The 22,367-nt window shown below is 33.6% G+C and overlaps 2 protein-coding genes and 1 long non-coding RNA gene across 5 annotated transcripts; 2 read left to right on the top strand and 1 right to left on the bottom strand.

Moving 5' to 3' along the window:
- The first annotated feature begins 1,350 nt into the window (after positions 1-1,350).
- Tat (Tyrosine aminotransferase) lies at positions 1,351-4,732 on the top strand. Its single transcript, XM_069048468.1, has 3 exons — positions 1,351-1,656; positions 3,538-4,529; positions 4,581-4,732. Exons 1-3 carry the CDS (start codon positions 1,482-1,484, stop codon positions 4,695-4,697), a joined length of 1,284 nt encoding a protein of 427 aa, XP_068904569.1. The 5' UTR covers positions 1,351-1,481; the 3' UTR covers positions 4,698-4,732.
- Positions 4,733-6,209: 1,477 nt separating this feature from the next.
- LOC138130188 (uncharacterized) lies at positions 6,210-7,076 on the bottom strand. Its single transcript, XR_011159521.1, has 2 exons — positions 6,996-7,076; positions 6,210-6,433 (listed from the first exon to the last, which is right to left on the bottom strand). It is a non-coding gene; the product is annotated as an uncharacterized lncRNA (long non-coding RNA).
- Positions 6,425-21,706, top strand: pps (protein partner of snf). Of its 3 annotated transcripts, none has more exons than XM_069046594.1 (19): positions 6,425-6,595; positions 7,734-7,886; positions 7,940-8,047; positions 8,099-9,417; positions 11,047-11,180; positions 12,288-12,540; positions 12,598-12,810; positions 12,950-13,087; positions 13,143-13,289; positions 13,341-13,847; positions 13,901-14,045; positions 14,101-14,598; positions 14,654-14,779; positions 15,439-15,582; positions 15,638-15,946; positions 19,393-19,614; positions 19,668-19,820; positions 19,988-20,232; positions 20,283-21,706. In XM_069046594.1, the coding sequence occupies exons 2-19, from the start codon at positions 7,772-7,774 to the stop codon at positions 20,661-20,663; spliced, it is 5,157 nt and encodes a 1,718-aa protein (XP_068902695.1). In that variant the 5' UTR covers positions 6,425-6,595; positions 7,734-7,771; the 3' UTR covers positions 20,664-21,706. The 3 variants fall into 3 exon arrangements, with proteins under 3 accessions (XP_068902695.1, XP_068902694.1, XP_068902693.1); XM_069046593.1 differs by having other exon boundaries at positions 6,427-7,033; XM_069046592.1 differs by having other exon boundaries at positions 6,427-7,371.
- Positions 21,707-22,367: the final 661 nt, after the last annotated feature.

The raw sequence follows: 22,367 nt of genomic DNA, 5'->3' as shown, positions 1-22,367 counted from the left end.
TGATAATAGTGTCGCGAGGGAGATTCCCGGATTTGGGTGTTATAACGTTCGAAGCTGCTACTGGTTTTAAAGACTTTATTAGAGTTGCTTCAGCTTTCAATGACCATAAGGCTAAGAAAACCGAATTACGGATTACATTTGGAGCATTTAACATTTAAAAATGAGGTACAAAAGGAAGAATTCGCAGTCGTCTTAAAAAGAAAACACTTAAAGCAATCGCTCAAGCCCAGATTCAGGAAGCGTTCCAAATTTAAAAAAATGATCAATTAATTATATATTAATTCTATACATATGTAGATATTTAATAGGGTAATGTAATAATTTAAGAGGGTTCGACCCTTGCCGCCATATTTGAAAACAGGGTAAAATCGTTAAAATTTTTGTTTTTTAAATTGTTGAAATATTTTGCTTTTTTAAATATGCCTTTAAAAACATTAATAAATACAGTTTTTATATCAATTTTACAGACAGGGTGTTTTACCCCGTCGGAAAAATCTATCAATTTTCTTTTAAAATCGTTAATTACATGAGTTTGTATAATGTTTGTATAGTATACCTTCTATCTTAAAAAACAAGGCAAAGTCCTTGAAATATTTGCTTTTTAAATATACCTTAAAAAACAGGACAAAATCCTTAAAAAGTGTTATGTGCTCTGCAGCACTACAGCTTTTTTTCAAGTTTAATTCAGAAACGGTAAGATATATTTCAGAAAACGTTAATTATAATTCAGATTAGAAACTTGTATTTCAGAAAGCGTAAGTTGTTATTCAGAGTCCGTCATTTATATTTCAGAATTCGTTACTTTATTGATTTAAAAATGATATTCGCAAATTAGGTACTTAGGTAGGTACTTTTGACGACAGAGTTTGTTATCCTACTGGCAATGCATTAATGAAAATATGTAATTAAATTAAATAATTAAAATAATATTCTGTTAATATTTTAAAGAATTTACTATATAATATATTGAATAAAAATACGACCTTAGTTACCTAAGCGGTAGTTTGAGATTAGTTACTGATCTGAATTACAATTAACATTTTCTGAAATACAATTGACAAATTTGAATTACAATTCATGTTGTCTGAAATCGATTTGACTAATGTGAAATACAAGTGATGGTTTCTGAATTACACTTGAAAAAGGTGTAGTAGTTAAAATAATTTAGAAATTTGAAAAATAATTGCCGTTTATATATAATAAGGCTTTCAGCAAAGACAATTTCTACAGAAAACTACGTTTTAACATACCTCAAAACCAGATAAACAAAATTAGCATAATAAAATCAAACTTGTATCTAACAAGTTAGATCTCACAGAAAAACACCCATTGAAAAAGTGTCAACTCATGATATAGCTAAAGCATATTTAAATACCTGCCCATATGGAGGTCATTCAGACAAGTTACGTTTATGGTACAGAATAGTTGTATTTTTTACTTTTTCTCTCAAAAAGTAATCATTAAATAAGTTTTGTGTGATAATGTTGGACAACCAATTAAAGGAAAAAACATCTACTATTACTGAAGAGAAAGCTGAGTTTTGGAAAATAGATTCTTCTTCAACTGCCAAAAACTGCAAAAATTACATTCGGGAGATCGTCGATACACTTAATTTGCAACCCAATCCTGCCAAACCCGTGATTGCTCTTTCCATAGGTTCGTATTTTAACCATAATTATTATTACTAGATATTAATTATTCGTATATTTTACATAATATGTGTAAAATGTAATGACTTTTTTAAAAACGCAGCTGTACCTACTGCAACGGTATCGGTATCTAAATGCGCGAAAAAGAACTTGAACTTATCAAAATTCAAAATTAAAAGATCTATTAGGTATGATATGATATGGTAACTATTACTTAATGGTACTACATACTAATTTGAAATTAGTTATTTGTACAACTAGTTATGAAAGTCATACTTGTTTTCACGAATTTGCAGATTGATTAACGAGGGCGTAGCCCGAACGTGTTGTACACGCTAGAAAATAGCATAAGCATGGTCATGAAAAGTTATTTTACATTTCAAATCTTTGTGTAAATACGTATTGTGGCTTGAAATTTAGGGAAGAAAAAAATAATTTTCAAAAACGTTGTTCCTGTATACTAGTGTGTTTATACTTTAGGTGCTAGTTGCCGAAATGGTAGTTCTGCGTATATGATAAAACGTACTGTATATACAGGTGTCCAAAAAAAGAGACAAGTCCATAACTCCTTATAGTTATCGTAGGATTTTAATTAGGTATCTGTACATCAAATTATGTAAATGGTTGTGCATAGACTACAAAATGGCCTCATAAAACCACGTATAGCCCCTAGGGCTTCAAGGTTAAATTGAAAAAAGGGAAAACTCTCTAAAAGAAAATTGAATAAGAAAAATTAAAAAAAAGGGGAACCGAAAGCGAAGTTCGATATCGTCCTCGACGCTAATCTTCTACGCCGTCCGCGATCGGCGGGACCGATCCCTCGGGCCTCACCTCGCTTCCCCAAAAAAAAAGAAAAATTCGAATAGAAAAGGAAATCGCGCGGCACACGAGGATACAAAAGATAAATACCACAAGAACAATTAAAAAAAAACTGTTATCGGTCTGACCGGCCGTTTGCAGGCAAGGTCACCAGCAGACCGATAACACAAACCCGAACAGAAAAAAAGTTCTGCCTGAAACGACGCGCTCGCTTCCAGAAAACTAAAAATTTACTCTATCACCCTGGCCTTGATCGTCACGGGGCGGTCGACTTCTCTGGAGACCTGGACGTTCCTCGCGGACTTCCTCGGGCCCACGGTGAACGACGAAATTCGGGCGTGGAATCTGACTCCGCGCTCCGGCGTTAGGTTCTCCGCGAACCTTCCGTCCGTAAATCCGCTCCTCTGGGTTTGGACTTCCTGGACTCTTCTTCCAGCCTCACCCTCGACGTCTCCACACCCTTTCCTCGCCGCTCAACCACTCGCCCTTTCCGCCCCCTTCACAGTCCGGCACCAATCTGACCACCAACCAAGACAAGACCTCCAAAGACCTCTCCCCTGATCCAATTCAATTCAATTCAAATTCATTTATTTCCGTTTTATGTGTTACAGTTATATCGACTTAGGGTAGGTGATTAACAATTTATCCAGAGCGCAGCTGAGGCTTCTGGCCTTTTCAGCGCTGGGTTTTACTCCCTGATCCGCACTGGTTCCTCTCTTTTATAGACTCGCCGCGAGTCGTGCGCACGGTGATCAGATGATCGAGAAATACTTGCATTTTTAAAATGTAACACTACCTACTTGTTTTAGTAATTCTGATAGAGATTTTTATTCTAAAAACAACAATATATCACAAGTATACACTAACATATCAAAAATACAAAAAAAAGTTTAAAAAACTGTTGACAGTTTAGCGCCTTGAAGCCCTTGGGGCTATATGTGATTTTATTAGGCCACTTTACAACTGGGCGAATCACAAAGAGATCTTCTACTCTGAATGATATTATACTATATCTATAATACAATATAGGTTCTACACCATCTAATGTGCGGTGATTATTGTTTTATAGGAGATCCTACTGTGTATGGTAATCTGAAGCCTTCAAAAGAAACAACACAGGCCATAATTGATACGGTTGAAAGGGGCACTTGTAATGGTTACGCTCCTTGTGTAGGATATGAAGATTCCAGAAAAGCTGTCGCAGAATATCTGAGTCATGATGGATCAAACTTTACATCTAAAGACATAATACTGTGTAGTGGTTGTTCGTCATCGCTGGAAATTTGTATTACAGCATTATGTGATGCAAAGAAAAATCACAATTTACTCATGCCGCGACCAGGTTTTTCTATATATCGCACTCTAGCTGAGGTAATCGGAGTCAAAGTAAAATACTATGATCTGATTCCTGAAAAAAATTGGGAAATCGATTTGGAACAGTTGGAATCACAAATCGATCAGAATACTGCGGTTATTGTTCTAAATAATCCCTCAAATCCTTGCGGTTCGGTGTATAATGAAAAACACTTAAAGAACGTACTTGACATTGCATACACTCACAGAATTCCAGTAATTGCTGATGAAATTTACGAACAAATTGTATTTTCTGGGAACAAGTTTGCTTCTACAGCGTCTTTGAATTCTCGTGTTCCAATTTTAATATGTGGGGGTTTGGCTAAGAGGTTTCTAGTACCGGGATGGCGATTGGGATGGATTGCAATTCATGATGAGCTAGGGGCGTTTGAAACAGAGATTCGCAAAGCTTTGGTGAGCTTAAGTCAAAGAATTATAGGCAGTAACACGCTCATTCAAGGGGCATTGCCTGCCATTTTACGTAATACACCGCAAAGTTTTCATGATGATTTAATTACTACTTTAGAAAAAAATAGTAACTTGGCTTTCAGTTTCTTGCGAACTGTAAAAGGTTTAGTGCCTTACATGCCACAAGGAACTATGTATATGATGATTGAGATTATACTTGAAAATTTTCCATTTAATGATGTTTCGGAGTTTGTTATAAAATTAATGGAAGAAGAATCTGTTTTTTGCTTGCCAGGAAGTGTAAGTATATTAATTTAAATTTACAAACTTCGATTTTACTGTTTGTTTCAGTGTTTTCAAACTCCAGGGTTTATGAGGATTGTTTTAACAGTACCTGAAGATTTACTGACAGAAGCTTGCAGTCGCATATCAGAATTCTGTAGTCGTTATTATACTGTACCTAATTGATTGTACAACTGAGTAATAATAAATAAAAATATTAAGATGAAGAATGCATTCAGTACCTACTTATGCATTACATATGATGCATTTCTCGGTAAAATATAGAATTTTATTCACAGAAAATAATTCCACAAACATCATCAATTTGGTAGTAGAAGAAGAAAAAAGACAAGTTGCTTGACTTGACTTGACTGAAGGCATCAAGTCTTTTGCCAAAAATTAATCGAGATCTATTTTTATTTTTAGAACATCATCCATGTCCATAATTTTTGCTTGCTTAAGACCAGTTCAAATAGGTGCGATAGTCGTCTTGGAACATCAAAACAGTATATTAATCCAGAGGGTAAAGACCGACCCTTAAAAGTCTGTTTATTTACGGCCATTTCCTAATTCTTTGTTAAGTTTCATAATGATATTGTCTATCATAAAACGTTGAGAGTTCTGGGAGTACTATACATACGAAGATCTGAAGTAAATATGGCAGCGAAACTCCAATTTTACGCCAAAATTTTCACAAAAAGTTCTTCAACAAGAAAATGATACTTACATGGTTGAGTTTAGGTATTTCGTTAACAAGACAGTAATTCTGGTATTAACAAACTATAGTTCATTTTTTAATGCTGTAGAAAAAGTCAGGCAGCCAAATATACACTTTCAATAGTTCACTAGATTCCTATTTCAATTTTGTAAATTACTTCAATCCATGATGCCATATGCCACAATAAATGCATTAATGTCAAATCGTGTCACTGTCAATTAGGTATTAATTTAAAGGCTAGTTTGGTCAAGGGTTTTTATACTTAATTATCGATGGGCTGCACAGAACAAATTATGTTCAACGAAAAAGTAAGTCGCCCTTATCCGTATTCGAAAAAACATGATTTTGAACATGCGGAACTTAAGGTTAGGGATACGGTTAAACTAAAGAAGAGCAGATGTGGGAATTGAATGTGCGTATTGAAGTGACCGTGGAACCACTGATTATACACCTTGGAGAGTCTGATGACGATTCGGATTAACCGGAAGAATTCGAAGATGAGAGTTGATTTTTTAAATCCATAATATGTCTGAGTTATCGTTATTTATTGTTTCTATTTACTAACTTATTGCTTTTTTATTCATGAATTCTAGATTAAACACATTATTAAACACGTTTTCTCATTTCAATTAAATTTTTTTATCGAATGTCAAAACCTTGTCAGACTGACGGAGATTTTGACAAACAGAATTTTTAGCGGCATCGTGGATCCATATCAATTATAAATGAATTTAAGGTATCTAGGCAGCCTTGATGACTGTATATTGGGTTGCCTGACTTTTTCTACAGCATTAAAAAATGAACTATAACCTGACCTGACCCTAGGAGGGGATCGTGTGATAGTAGACGGAAAAATACTGACTTGTAACTTAGAAGTTTGACGAAAGTAAACGTACAGAAAGTTGCCGTTTGTCTTCTCCTCGTTTCGACGGGCACTAACAATTTTGTTGAGGAATTTGAATGAAAACAAAAGACAAATCATTGTGAAATTTTATTTGTGAATGACCATGAAATAGTGTTATCATCCCGCAACCAGTATTACATTAATTTGTTCTGCTTCTGCAGCTACGTTCTGTCTTCTGTCAACTGTCAACACAGAATACCAAATATGCAGTCTATTATGCTAGTTCTATTGGTACAGAATTTTCGTTGAACGAGTTGATGATATCCACTACGTATCCATGCAGTCCATACTTTTTTGTCGCTGAAAGTAAAGAATTACCAAACAGTAAATACATCAGTGATAATAAAAAGTGAAGAAGTTAATTAAAAGTCTATTAATACATTTTCTTTCATCAATAAATACAATTATCAAATTCAAACACAGCAAGGCTACCGCGTCCAACACCCCCACCCCGTTATTTGTGTAAGTTATAAACAATGTTGAAAAATAAAATTAAACCACAAACTGTAGAGTTTTCTATGATAATAAAATTGAACAGTTGTATTATGACAAAATAGAAGAATGTAAGCAAAATGACTTCGTTTCAGAGGCAATATTTGCACATTTAGATAACAGTGTTTTTACAAAGACGCAACTACGTTAACGTGTTCGAACCACAGAATTACGTTGACTTTTGACAGAACAACGCCATCGAAACCGCCATGCTAGCCCGCCATATTGGCTTCCACGATTCACGTTCACGTTGATTATTCGTATTGCATGTTACATGTCAAATATACTGTAAGCGCTTACGAAGATTCAAGATAATGGCAAAATACAGGATACACAACATTGTAGAAGTTGTTATTACGTTTCTTCTTACTGTTTAGTGTGTGACCGCCGATCGAAATCATTTTATAGGTAACCGTCTCGTTTTCGTCAATTTTGGTGTTTTTGTTGTGATAAATTGGTATCAGTGATTGAGTGTATTGCAATTAGAATAAGTATGTCCTATGTAATCATTGTAACACTGCGGAATTATTCGTGTTATTAATAAAATTTACTCAGTTTGGTGTTGTGACTAGTACGAACAATGATTTTACTTGGATTAAAACGTTGCACCCAAGCTACAAACAAAATGGATTCTAAAGTTTACAAGACAAGCTAATAAAACTAGCATGCTTAAAGAATAGTTGTGGTTTTTGCTTGTATATTATTATATTATTATTTTTAGTGGCAATTAGAGTGGTTTTATGAAGGTAAATTTACAAAGTTGTAGGTTTAAACAGTTGTAGATCATGAATGTAATTAATGAAAATTTAACAAATATTAAACAAAGTTGTTTTTGTAGCAACAACTGATTATTTACAAGATGATCGCTACACCCAGAAAACGTTTTCTCTTTTTAATTAATTATATTGAAATACTCTTTGGACTTGTTAGTTTTTTTTTTGTATGTAAATAAAAATTGAGTATGTAGTTTTAATTTTTTGTTTTGAACATAAAAGTAAAAAAAAAGAATATTCTAACCTCAAAACACTGCCTGTAAAAATATGAATTTAGCTTTATAATGAAGACATTGTTAATGTAATTTGATAAAAAATACTTTTTTATGTTGTAGATATTCGAAAATAAAGTTTGTGAAACTTCTTGATCATAATGTCGAACAGTGTTGTTAAGGTAACTGATTCAACTTTAAATGACAGTTTGCTACTTCTTGTTGGTGAGGATGGTACTGTTACTCCTAGTAAAGATGTTGTTGAGGCATATTTAAGTAAGTTTTAATAATTATAAGAGACATTCTTTTACTAACTTTTAATCTTGCAGCTTCAAAATCTGGTCCAACAAATCTTCAAGTGATGCACATAAAAAAATCAGATAGTCAGAGTATTGATGTTGCTGTAGATGACATGCTGTACTTACCAGAAGCAGAAGGTAAATGTAAATCTTCAATTTATTGATCACATATGAATAAGTAATTTTCAGATAATGACAATACAGAATTTGATGAAATAGCATATAATTTGTATAACATAAAACTTGATCATGATTATACACCCCACTGTAGATCATTGGAAGAAGTAGATGAATTGGCAAAAACTCTTAGTATTTTAGATGGGGATGAAGAGACTGAAATTAATAAGATTATAAAATCTCCAGAGGTTAAAATTGCTGAAAGAAGTAATATAAAAAATGTTAATGTTTCATCTCATCAGACTACTCCTAGATCAAAGATTAAATTGTTAAATACACAAATCAAAACATGTTCCAAAAATCCCCACAAGAAACCAAGAATGAAAGCAAAATATCTACAAGAAAGAGAAGATGGGCAAAATAAAGATTATTTTGATGATGAAGAGTGCAATAATCCTGATTATGAATGGGATGACAAGCAAAAGAAAATCAGAAAAGCAGTGAAACAAGAGGTTAAGATTAAAGATAGTCCAGTTAAGTCACCTAAGACAAGTAAGTTAGCAGAAGAAACAGAATTGATGAAAGTAGATAAACTACAATCCCCATTATCAGAAGCAAAGCTTCAGGAGAAAAAGCAGATGAAAAAAGAAAAACGTGTAGTGAAGCCAGTACCAGATGATTTTGCTTTATTTTCAACACCAGACATAATTCGAAGAGTAGGAGGAAAGGAGACAACAATGATGAATTATCCACCAACATCATCAACATTACCAGAAATGTCTAGTCCAGAATCTAAACCTGCAAAAATTGAGGTCCGATCAAAGTCTGTTTCAGACAGCCCACAGATGTCAATGAAACAAAATAGATTAAGCTTAGATGGGAAAGTGATTGACAAACCTTTCATTAAATTAGAGAATAAAAATAAGGACAAAAAAGTTGTTGATTGTAAGTTAAAACGAAGTGTCAGTGAGAACATTCCAAAGAAGTTGCCTGAGTCTCCATCAGCAAAGTCTAGTTTTAACATAGAAAGTACAAGCAGCATGGATCATATTGCTTCTGATGATTTAGGTTCTGCTATGATGTGTGATGATAACAAATCATTTGCAAGTAGTCTATCTTTAGAAGGCCAGGATTTAAGTGGTAATGAAAATAATATTACACTAGATGGAAATGGACTTGATTTAGATCCAACATTGTTGGAAAACATTAATAATGACTTAATATCAGAGGACATATTGTATCAGGTTGCACAGTCACTTGTGTCCAACACAGAATTACAGAATGCTATAGATAAAAGTCTCAGTGAAGAAAATTTGGTGCTTGATTCTACTGTGCAAAATGTTTTGGACCATAAGCAAGAAAGTGTTTCACAAAATGACATGGCAGAACAGGTGAATTTTAATTTTTTGTTGCATTCTTAATGGTAAGCTAGTGTATTTTTTGTAATGGGTAATTAAATGAATTGTCCAACTTTACTTTCCTTTATTTGACAGTGGTGTATTATGTCAATTTGATTAATGTGTCAATTTAGCTGTTGTATAAAACCATGCATAATTTCCAGTAAATTATTTTCTCTCATTCTTGTTCTTGCAGAGAAAGATAGTTAAATTTAACCTGAGTATGTGTTAAATATTAAAGTTCAGAAGCTATAAAAGTTGTACTCTCTGGTGTCCCAAAATATTTTTTCGTTTCAAATTGAATTTCAGAGTGAAAATTCGGAGAATCAATATCTTAGTTTAAACTAGGATGTCTCGTGGGTAGTTTTGTTGTTTAGTCTTTAATCATAAAGATGATAGAAAAGCGAATGGAACTTGAATTATCGGTAGTTTCACATTTATTTTAAACCTTTAATTTGTGTTACTGGAGATAAGATAAGAATTGCTTTTAAGTGGTTTAATGTTTTTTTTTTAATCGATCAACATACTACAGTGTTGGACGAAAGTTATTAGAAATTTCATAAGAAATTTATTCTGCTTATCGTATATGTACAGTGCTTAACAAAAGTAATGCCCTCTATTAACCAGTTGTGGATATTTGTTTTCAGTGATGAATTCTAAATAAATTATAAATGTTTGTAACCACTTATGGGCGTAGCGGCGTACCTAAAGCATAGCGCACAGCCACCTACGATGGTACAATCATTTGTAATGACCCCGTATGTACTAACAAAAGTATGTTTGCGACGGTTATTTGCTAAATCAAATGATATTTTATTTTAGCTTAATTTCATTTTTGTTCGACACTGTCAGAATTCGAGAATTTTCTCCTATGTGAACGGATTTTGATAAACGTCACCACTTGTCAAAACGAAACGTCAAGCTAATTTTAAAGATTTTAAGCATTTTGGAGCCTTCAAGGAACTTGTTGAACAAAAAAACCTTGTATTCAACTCGTTCGTGTGTCAATTGGGCTTTTTTGGTACTCGCGGGCCTTTATAACGCTCGTTTCACTCGCGTTTTGTACTGGCCCACTCGTGCCAAAAAAAAAACAACCCAATTTACATAAGAACTCGTCAAATAAACTACTATTGTTGAAACAAATTGCACCAAAAAGGAATATTTTCTCACGCTGACGGTTTAAAAAAAAAACCTTCATGCATATTTTGAACATCGCGAAATTAGTAGAGCGGTGTTAGTTCAGTTAAATATTGTATAAAGTAAATTGATGCCATACAGGTGGCAGATAATGTTTTTAAACGTTGGTTTGCGTGGAATAAATCAACGTAGTAAACAGTAAAGTATACTAATTTGCCATAAAAAAGACAAGGGTTTGCAATAATTAAATAGATGTTTATGTAACAGCAACTAGCCGTATTTAAAAGTCACCGTTTGCACAAAAGACCGTTATGCGTATTTGATGCGATCATAATGAAATAAGAAGTAAATAAATAAACGTGTGTTTTGTTACTTATGGCTGTCGATTCGACCGTCGAGTGGAAAATTAATTTAATGCAAAAATAACGATTAACAATTTATAATCTTTCAATATTTTTGAATAAATGTTTGGTGTTTTAAATGCAGGTAACGTCTAGTGGATCACAAAAGGGAACTCAAATTGTTCGACCGGATGGAAGAATAGTTGTAATTCCACCTATTGAACGACCAACAACTAGAAGCCGAAATAAATCTAAAGAAGTGGATAAGGCAGCGTTAAAGTGAGTATTTACTGCCTTATTAAATTTTACACAGGTTATAATGGAATATCATTGCTATATTCTTACTCACTACCTATACTATGCTGTTGTGTGTGTACACTATACCCTGTATATTACAAATGTAGAATCTTCACGTAATATTAATCAAAGTTTAGAAATACGTTTGCAAAACATTCCGTATTGGAGGTAGATCGCCTCCAAAACAAGAAAAGACAGCCCAAAAAAAATTAAAACTTGTCGGACCACTTGATTTTTGTAGTTTAAAGGCATGTTCGCGAATCGCAACAGTGAAAGCGTGTTATCTATGAAAAGCTAGTTTTTTGCATTTCTTTTTCAGAAAGTGTCAAAACTTCCGTTATATTCATAATCATCGCACAATTTTCTGTAGATTCGTCGTAACGGAGGGACTTTTTTTCTGTAATACGAAAATCGTGTGTAGTTTTACGTAACACATGTCGATCAAAATCATCCAAGTCTATTTTACTTTTTACGTTACGTTACCGTCAAAAATTATATCTTTAATTCAGCTATATTTTCAGCTTCGCGTTTTATTCGTCTTATTGTTCCCAAACTAACATCAGTTACGGCTGTAACCCGCACTTGAACACAGAAAAAATTTAAATCAACAAACAGAACTAAAGAAAAAAGACAACACAGAATATTCAATAAAGCGATAAAAATTGTAAACTGAATACACGGACAGGCTTTAAATCTAAAACGGGTTTTCCTGCACTTCTTTATTATCTGTTAGAGGCGCACTTAACAAGCGGATCTCGTATGATATTTTTTTCTGCTGCTGATTTTAGTGAAACATACAAAATACTATTGGTTGAACTTTAAAATTTGTCATAACAGCACCTTGTACCGTTACAATCTATTATAACAGGTTTACTATTTCGTTGTTTCCATAACAACCGACATGGATTCTGTAAGTTGATCTTATTGTGCTTGTTAGCGAAGCGAAAAACGAGTGAAAATAGGTCGATAGCACAAAAATCTTTATCTAAAGATAAATTTTATTTTTTTGACTAAATAGACAAATTTAAAAAGTAATAGGTGTAACATGTTACCCAATACAGCAAAACGGTTCTAATTTGAAAAATTTAGGTTTATTCGGAAGCCACTGGATGAAGAACATGTCTCTGGAAATGAGTTGGACAGCTCCGGTGAGGATGAAGAAGAATCGGAAGATGATCCGAACAAGCTTTGGTGTATTTGTAATCAACCCCACAACAACAGGTTTATGATATGTTGCGATACATGCGAGGAATGGTATCACGGTAAATGTGTTAACATTACTAAAGCCATGGGTCAACAAATGGAATCGGAAGGGAGAGAATGGATTTGCCTGTTTTGCAAAGTAAATTATCGTAATTTTAATTTCGGCGTATTAAAAAAAAATGTGCGACTTTTGTAGGACCCACTTTTAAAGAGACCTCAAGCTGCAGCCAGGAGAATAAGAAAAGCTTCACGTAATTCAAGACAATCATCTGACAGCACTGGCAGTACAAAAATGCCGGAAGTTAAATCAAGCTCAGTACCGTGTGTGGTTTGTCAAAAACCTTCCAGAACCAGTTCCATCTTTTGCAGTGAAGCTTGTATTTTGATTCAGGCCCAAGGTGTTGAACGAGTAAGTAAAATAAACATCGTTAAGCAGTAGGTACTGTTTTATCTGAGCAGTATTAATGTGATGATTAGTTAATTAATTGGGGGAGAAAAAACAAAAATTATTTTGTGCTGTTTGTTAACATCTAGTGTTTGATTCACAGGTTGTGGTATTTGAAAGATCAACTGGAAACATGTTAACGGGAAGTAAGGCGCCAAGTGCTGCTAATCTGGAACAGTGGTTGAAGGAACATCCTGGTTACGAAGTTGTTCGATCTGCTGGAAAAATTGTTACTACAAAGGTAAAAATGTTAAAAAGTCGTCTCGTACGTTATTTTAAAACATTTACAATTTCAGCAAACTCATAATCCCACGCCACCAAAAGTTAAAGTTATCAAGAGTTCTGACAACGATCCTGTTCAGAGTTCAAGTAAAGGTGTTAGTGGAGGTGTAGCGAAAAGTTTGCCAAAAAGTCAATCGCAAGTAATTAAAACCACTCCAAAGGTGAGTTTTAAATACCTTTCATTTATCAATTAGTATTTTTCATTTTTTAAGGGAAACATATCAGGGCTCAAAATTATTAGTAAACGTGTTGCATCCCCACAACAAAAAGAAAGATCCAGCAATTCCTCAACGCCCAAAGAATCGGCAGGTTCTTCTCCACCTAAAGTCAAAGTTTTGTCGTCGACGGTAAAATCGAATACTTCATCGATCAGCAATAAAGAAAAAGCAGTTCCGACTAAAGTACAAAAAGTTCGAGTGACCGAGCAAACTTCGTCGAGCCCTTCTCCTGCTAAACAAGAAAATATTCGAGAAAACGTCCAAAAGACAATATTTGAACAGTTAACAAACAGATTAAAAATGGTCGATGATTTGCAGTTGTCTGAAGAAGATCTAAAAAGTATATCAACTGAAATTGAATCTCAGTTATATAAATGTTTTGGTGATACTGGACAGAAGTATAGGAACAAATACCGAAGTTTAATTTTTAACATTAAGGATATAAAAAATCAAACATTGTGGAGGCGCATTTGTGAAAAAACGATTAATCCTTATCAACTGGTACTCAGTTTTATATAGTAAAATTGGCATTGTAATAACATTTTCGTTTTTAGGTACGTCTTTCTCCTGATGATATGGCCAGTCAAGAGTTGGCACTGTGGCGAGAACGGGAAGCAAAACATCAGTTAGATATGATAAAAAAATCCGAACTGGAACTATTAAAGTGCAATCGTCAATATGTTTTAAAGACACATAAAGGTAAATTAATCATTTGAGTTTTTTAAAAGAAAATCGTATCAACACTATATTACAGGTGAGCAAATACTGGAAGATAACCGTCCCACAGACCACATAGACAACACCGAAGTTATTACAAGCCTAACAGATGGTTCCAATGGAGAGAAAGGGGAACGGAAGAGAGATATTTCTAGAGAAAATGACAGAAAAAGTTCTAAACACAGCCACAAAGACAAGGAGCGAAAACCGAATAAAGAAAAAAGTGATAGCAAAAACTATCACGGTCATAGATCATCTAGCAGGGATGGGGATCGTATTCGAAAACGCTCGCGCAGTAGAGACAGGAATTCCAAACACGTTGATAAGAGAAGATCGAGGAGTCGAGGGAGAGACAGACACAGAAGATCGTCGCATAAAAGTTCAAGGCATAAGAGAGATGCACACAGAGGATCTTCAACCGATAAGCTCGACAAAAAATCAAAAGAAATTCTTGAACAATTAGTCGACAATAAAATTGTACCTCCCCTGGAAGATCGATTGTGGAAACACGTCTCGCAAGAGGACATTCTGCCAAGTAGTATTTTTGAATGTATGTACAGTATCGCAAGTATTACGAATTTGTTTTATAGCTCCCTTGGCAGAAAGCGACAGCGATCATGAACCAACGTCCACAGTTACAATTCCAACTCCGCCCCGAAACAATACGGATACAGAAGAATATGTGGGGGGTCAGATTGTAGCTGAAAATAAAAATGGTATTTTATTTTTGTTGTTCTGTCGACAATTAGACTGGTATACCATATATAGCGGGAGGATGACAAAATTCTTACACTAAAATTAGATAATGAGAATGTGTCAACTGTTTTTACCCATTTTGTAAAAAATTAATGTGTTTTCAACAAGTCGAATTAATGCGTCAGTATGAACCTAGTTTGTGGTTCAGTAACCGTTTTCATTGATATAACTGTTATTAAAATAAATACACAAACCTCTTGTGCACTCTTTGTAAAAATAAAATATTTTGTTGAAGAAATTTATAATTAAGAAAATTACTAAAAAAAAAAAGATTGACAAGTGGTATTTTCCTATGGATACAAATATATTGTAATTTTACTATGGGAACTAGAGGGCGTTGGCAACAGTGTTACAGTTTTGAAGCTAAAACGCCGGAAATTTACAAAAAAGGGTACATTTGAATTATTTTAAAATGACAGTAAAAACAAATGCAGACGATTTCTAATCGCCCAAATATTTTTTTTTTTACATTTTTATTATCGGATGTTTTTTAAAGTTTCGGCTTACAAATTTAAAATAGCTCTCATAAAAACAGTCGTTTCTCTTAATTTAATTTACGTTACATACTTATTTTACATTAATAAAATTATAGAAACGGTACTGATTCTGTGTTCATTAGATAAACTTCCTGCAAAAGAACGCACGGAACCAGACGCAACAGTTGCATCACCGATTTCCAAAACAAAATCCGAAGAAATTTGGAGAGGCGTTATTAATATGATCGATGTTGCGCAGATATCGATTACGGCACATGAGGTGTCAGGTAAAATATTTGGCCATGTTCAAAACGTACCTGATTATTAATTATTTAATTTTAGGAGACTGCAACGGTTTGGGATCTGAATTACCTCCAAATTTAGATATTGTAGGTAGAATATCTCCAGAAACAGTTTGGGATTATATTGGAAAAATGAAATGCTCCAATAGTAAGATAATCTCAATTGTAAGATTAAACGCTATCAATGTTGAAGAAAAGATGCCCTATTTGGCTCTCTACAGTTATCTATCAAGCAGGAATAGGTTGGGTGTTGTGAAAACTACCAACAAAGCTGTGAAGGATTTCTACATATTACCGTTAGCTTCACAAAAACCGATTCCACAGGCTTTGTTACCTCTTAACGGTCCAGGTAATGTATTTCTTTATTTTTCTCTTTGGGTCTTTTTTACATATAAAATAAAGGAGGTGTTTTTTTGCCGGCCACTGTACAGTAGCGAGCATTAAATCTTGGTCGTCAAGGTCATTTTGAAATTTCCCACTACTGTCACAAATTAAAAATTTTGCCTGCTTAATTAGGGCCAATGTCAATAAAAAAAAATGTTTATGGTCCCAATATTGTATTTTAACAGAGTAAAAATTATTTCGCTGCTAGAGACGGATGTGTCAGAAGCTAGGGTGCCAACCCAATTGGGATTTCCAAAAAGTTGACAAGATCTTGACAAGACAAGACTAGGATTTATTAGAGGTTATGCCCGTTTCACATTAGAGCACTTTCCGTTGCGTCAAAGAATGACCTTGACCAAAATGTATTGTTCACGATAGTACTATCGCTGGCCAAAACAAACTCGTACACAGATGACAGAACAATAGATCCAAAAATTAAAAATTTGAGTTGTGTAAACATCGCTTTTTTAATAAAGGTTATGTATGCATAGGTTTGATTTTTTGTTTGGACAATAAAACGGTACCTTTATCAACACCAACCTCAGCAGCAATTGCCCGTATCGAAATCCCGTCTCTTAAACGTTGCGCTATAGTCGGTTTTTGAATTTCATAAACCCATTTTTTCGCATTGACTTTGACACTGACAATAACATTTGACGTTGTAGACTTTGATTTACAATACTAAAACTTTGGCTGTACGAGTTTTTTTTTTTTTTTGGCCAGCGATAGTACATTAATTTTAATTGGTAATAGAACTCGTTAATAGAAACAATATATTTAATTTTTTTTTTGCCTAAACCTTGAAGTTATCCAATTAAAATTATTGAAAGATCTGGCACAAATTCCGTTACCGCCTATGGGGATTATTTGCTTCTCTTGTTTTTTGCACAGCGGCTAACTGCTGCGCCCGTTACTGCGACGTACTATTGCGATCATTGCATTTTGGACATCATTTTTCTGTCATATAAAAAAATTACTCTAAATCATGCTTTATTGAAATTGTCACACATGAATGATGAAATTCTAAAATTTATCTACAATTTGTCAATATGAGCGATGACAAAATATTAAGTTTGTAGTTTTTATTTATTTTCAATTTTTTATTAATTAAAGCCTCGTTCTATTCTAATTGTCTGATTTTTAAAACTTCTGGAATGTTTTGTCAGTAAATCTGACATTCACATTTTCAAAATTGACACAACCAAAATTAAAGTTATTAATATATAAAGGTCATTTTAGAATATATGACAGCACGATGACACTAGTGTCCAAAGTTTATTGGTCGCGACCGTACCTATAATGATAAGGGAAGAGAAAAAAGAGAATCATATGGTAGATATTTGGTGCGATTCTGTTTTAAAATTGACCAATAATGCCATATAACAAGGTTGTAGTTGCTGATATGAAGCTGTTGATTGGTTTGATTTGATCTATGCAAAATCAATGTTGTTCAATAACAATATTGCTAAATTTTGAAACAGAATCGCACTAATTAAATGAAAACAATTTTGATAAGAAATATTTTTAACTAACCCTAATTCCACCCGTTTTCTTAAAACTTCAATTGTATCAGTTGGGATCGAATATACCAAGTCCTTCATGTACCCCCACATAGGAGCACACCGGCACGCGTCACTATACATACAGCAACACAATATCCACGTATTCAATATTCGAAAATAAACGTACCATTTTCACAAAATTTTGGTTTAAATCACGGAACCAACACGTAAACACCTGCCTTTTGAAGTCGGCTAAAACTAACTAAAATGTAATTCTCTACCTCGGCCGCAGAGCGAAAAAACTTTATTCTAAAAACACAATGTTTTGCGCTGATTTTACAAAAAACTATTATATCACGGTTACTGTTATGGGGCCAAAAAATTATATGTAATACCAGTAAACAGACAGGCCGTTAATTTATGTAAAATACGGAAATGAAAATTATATTTGTTGTTGACAAGATCTGTCACTAGTTAAAATAATTAATGTACCCATTTCTTCGACATGTATAGTTTAGTTAGGAGTAAAACAATTATAATAAAGTTAGGAGCATAACAATTATAATAAACCACATGATGAGCAAATTTTGTCTGTTTTACAACAAAATTTATAGGGCTTTTTTCTAACACAGTGACGTCATTAATTTCACCTTTAACAACGCATGATAAAGTTGCATAAGGAATCGGTGGCTTTTTTGAGTGCTTACGAGTTTTATGAAAACAAATATATGGTATTTGATTTGCTTTTTTTGGGTAATGGTGTAAGTTTTAACACAATAATTAAATTAATTTAGTGGCCGTCATTACTGTATAAGTAAACATTTTTTTGTGATTTTATGAACAAATGCTCCAGCATTTGAGGTAGTGGGGGATGAGAGCGCTGTTGAGGCTTAGGTCCTCCATTCAAAGGGAATCCCTTAATTTTAAGAGCTTCAGAAATAACTTTACCTCTTGTATCTCGCTCTTGTTACCACCGGCCCTCTGGAGCGATCGAACTTCGGGGCCGGTGGCGATTGGTGGACCGATGTTCCTTCCACGCCGGTGCGACTCAGGAATGAGCTGGTTGGGTCCCGTCTCGAAGAAGAGCATCGTCTCTTTGTCCAACTCGTTTTTACGGAGCCGCAGTCTTTTTTGTTTTTGTAAAGGGAGAGGAGAGGAGTTAACGATCGTAGACGTTTGAAGCGTGAATGAAAGTGGTCTCGGCGGGCGTCGACTATTTATCGGAAAGTTAGGACAAGGCGCGGCGCGAATGCAGCCCTCTCATTGGTCGGCCAATGAGAGAGCAGCGCCCTCTCGTTGGTCGGCCAATGAAAGACCAGAGCTTTCTCATTGGTCGGCCAATGAGAGAGCAGAGTACCAGAACAAAACGGGGACGCGAACGTCGCCCGGTGTCACTCTCCAGAAAAATATTTTTTATCATTTTTCCTGTTGGTGCAACCAAAAGCACTACAAAAATCATATCCTTCACTAAACTGCTGAACTAAAATAAAACATAGGGATTTGTTAACTCTTTTGCAACAATACTATAGCCAAAAATGTCTTACCTAAAATGCAAAGCTTCTATATAAATTTTAATAGCAAGATAACCTCAAATATGCTCTGAGTTTCAAAGTGCTATTACAACATTAATAAATCGCTTAATTTGAAAACTATTTACATCTAAATCATGATTACATAACCATCGTACCGAAATATACACAAAAACACTTTAATTGTCTCTAATTTTCACTATCTTTCCATATGAACCCTAATAAAGTTTTCCTGTGATGTGGAAGCATGTGGCGTGTGACGTCACGTGATTATGCCATAGTGGCAATTATCTAATAATAATAAATCAAATCAAATATTTTCTAATAATGTTGATAGTTTTTAAACAATAATTAAACTACTATTTTGTTTCTTATTTCAGGTTTTGAAGAAGCACGGCCGGCGTTACTTTTGGGCATTTTGGTTCGCGACAAAAGAAAGAGACCTTTTGTCGACTCAGTTGCTCCAGTTCTTACTAGTGCTAAGAAAACAAAAACTGAATTGCCTCTGCTGACTACACCTGCCCGATCTTACACACCACCACCCATAAAGGATTCGAGACTTAAATTACCTCTTCCACCTTCCGTTGTAGACCAAGATGGTGGTAAGTTGGGAAAATGAAAGAGTCAGTTTAAACTAAATTGAAATGTGTTTCAGATGAACCATATAGTCCGGAGGATTCAGATCCTGATAGTATTATACCTTCTACAACTGGAAGCATTCCAAACAGTTCTACAACCTTTTTAGAAACAGATGTTGCACCGTCACAAACGTTTCAGCCATTCGTTAACAAATTCGACGATATACCAGGTTTGTTTTATATTAAATTAAAATTGAAAAAAAACCTTGTATTGTGATATAAGGACAAGATATAAGATGTTCAATGATGATATTTCAGACGATCAAAATAAAACCGATTCGATTTTAAAAGTGTTGCGCCATATTATGTAAAAATAACGTTTTAATTTGTTTTGTAGGTTTGGACAATTCGACGTTACCATCAAGTACGCAAGAAATCCAGCGTCAAATGGAAAAACTTAATAAAGAAATTGAAATGCAAAAATCTGAGATTAACAGTATATCTCAAAATATCGCAACCGCTTCTACTGAAATAGGAACATCAGCTCTAGCAAATATAGCGTTGCCAAGTAACTTACAACAAATTTTGGATAGCATAAAAACAATTGGATCCACTTCAGGCATTGAATCACTTGAAACAAAAGTGAGTAGCGTACAGTTAAGCAAAACAATATTGACTTAATTATTTATTAGCCGCAGAGTTCTGGTTCACTGCAAGAAAGTTCCGATTTCACAATTCCTTTAATATTGCCTACTACTTTTTCGCGACATTCGGTCAGTTCAACTACAGAAAATATCTCAGAAAATACCATTCCTCTAAATTTACCAAATAAGAAGAAAAATGTAACGGAAACGGATAAGTCAAGTAGTGTTTTAAGTTCACTATCGGAAGAAGATTTAATTAGAAAAGCTGAAGAGATGCTTGAGGACTCTAAATGTACTCCAAAAGGAGATACTCTTTCAGTTAGTAAAGCCACAAATCCACTTAGTAGTATATCTAGTTCAACCTCAACACAGAAACTGCCCAAGGTGGAGTTAAGCCAACCACCGGTCCCAGGATTTGAGAATGAATAAATATAAATATGTAATGGAAAGTAATGTTAATAAATGGTATAAGTAGGTAATGTTTATAAATGGTGTAAGTTTAAAGCTGTTTATTATTGAATCTTTTTTTACGGTAGATAATTTGTATATTATTTTTACACATTAGGTCTTGACTTGCTTACGAACCAATATTATTTTTGTGTGACTGTAATTCAGTGAAAAACATTACCCTATTCATTCAACAAAAACTTATACTATTTGTAAATATTATTTTTGTTGATTCTTCAATTTTGTACAAAGTGTAGCAGAATTAGTTGATTTAATAACTTTCATTCAATCGTTTTTATATAATGATACTAATGATAGTTGTTTTCTGTACATACATATTTGTTTACTTTCATATTGATCGGTAGAGTATAATAATTTGCACATGAGTAAGTGCGGTCATACCAAAAATATGCTTCGAATTTTTATTTCGGAGAAATAAAAGCCTTTAATTTGATTTACAACAATGAAATAAAATTTATGTTATTAACATAGCGGCTTGTGTTTTATTGTGAATTTAGTTATTCCCAAAAAAACTGTTCATTCACAAAACGTTTTTCAACTTTTGTCAAACTTGACATGCAAGCAACAAACAGCCGTAACCATCACATGACCAGTTAGTCGTACTTAAAATTTGAAATACTACATCGTTTTCATAAAAAGCCGTTTTTATTTACGTTTTGAGTTAAATCTTTGGTATGATGTGTAAAAATGCTTCCCCGTTACACCTGCAAAAAATAATATATTTGTAACTGTCTCGAGTGTAAAACCTTGAACAAAATTGATACGTTCATACTGCACCTGCTCGTTGCAAATCGTTAGTATTTAGGTTAGACTTGCTATGGTTATTAGAAATAGAAAATATTTTTATTGCTTTGTTAGTTTTATTACTATTTTATTAAAATGACTCTGTCATCTTGTACTTTTACTATTATAATGCAATATATAATTACAATTACTATTGATGTAGAATATATATTTTAATTGTATAAATATTTTTAAAATACAAATAAGATAAGTACACTTGATATTTCGCAATTTTAACCTCAGCTATTTAAGCTACCTTCGACATTACTCCTAAAAAATATATAAATGGAAAAAATTTAATTCATGAAACAATTACACAATGTTTCAAATATTTCTATAAACATCACTAAAAAAAAAAATTCTTCCACTAGGTAAAAAATAAAATGATTTAGAGTAATATAAATGTATACTGGTTCGATATGCTTAAATTTATAATATGCTACATTAAATAAATGTATTTATTTATATAAGAATCTGCCTTTGCATAGCGTTTTCATATTCTTTTTTAATGAACAGCAATAATGACGTTGCACAATAAAACTAGACTTAGTAACCTTAACAACATCAACAACTAAGTTTTAATCTCGGTTGTACGATAAAAAAGTTATTGTTATTATTGTAGTAGCAAAAAGAATTGACCTGTCAGGAAACATATTTACCACATTTGTTTAATATGCAAGTGCCATATTTCCCCTGGATAAAGATAATTTCTTAATTTGATTTTATTTATTAGATTTACCTTTCTGAGCTGAATTGAGTTAGCCATATTGATTTTTTTATTATTTGGATTGTTTTCACGTTATTCAGTATTGTTTTTATTACTTATGTGCATTACAGAGATGGGGCTGTTAATGGTACGAAACTAACATTTATTCTGGCTTT

This window comes from Tenebrio molitor, chromosome 5 (assembly GCF_963966145.1).
Source record: "Tenebrio molitor chromosome 5, icTenMoli1.1, whole genome shotgun sequence".
NCBI lineage: Eukaryota > Metazoa > Arthropoda > Insecta > Coleoptera > Tenebrionidae > Tenebrio > Tenebrio molitor.
Note: the sequence above shows the minus strand (reverse complement) of the source record. Positions and strands in the feature narration are given on the sequence as shown.

Bases quoted from the DNA above. Each gene is read 5' to 3' on its own strand.
- Tat (XM_069048468.1), top strand. From the start codon at position 1,482: ATGTTGGACAACCAATTAAAGGAAAAAACATCTACTATTACTGAAGAG. The intron at 1,657-3,537 runs GTTCGTATTTTA...ATTGTTTTATAG, and splicing joins CGTGATTGCTCTTTCCATAG to GAGATCCTACTGTGTATGGT. The intron at 4,530-4,580 runs GTAAGTATATTA...TGTTTGTTTCAG, and splicing joins TTTTTTGCTTGCCAGGAAGT to TGTTTTCAAACTCCAGGGTT.
- pps (XM_069046594.1), top strand. From the start codon at position 7,772: ATGTCGAACAGTGTTGTTAAGGTAACTGATTCAACTTTAAATGACAGT. The intron at 7,887-7,939 runs GTAAGTTTTAAT...TTAATCTTGCAG, and splicing joins TGTTGTTGAGGCATATTTAA to CTTCAAAATCTGGTCCAACA. The intron at 13,848-13,900 runs GTACTCAGTTTT...TTTCGTTTTTAG, and splicing joins CGATTAATCCTTATCAACTG to GTACGTCTTTCTCCTGATGA.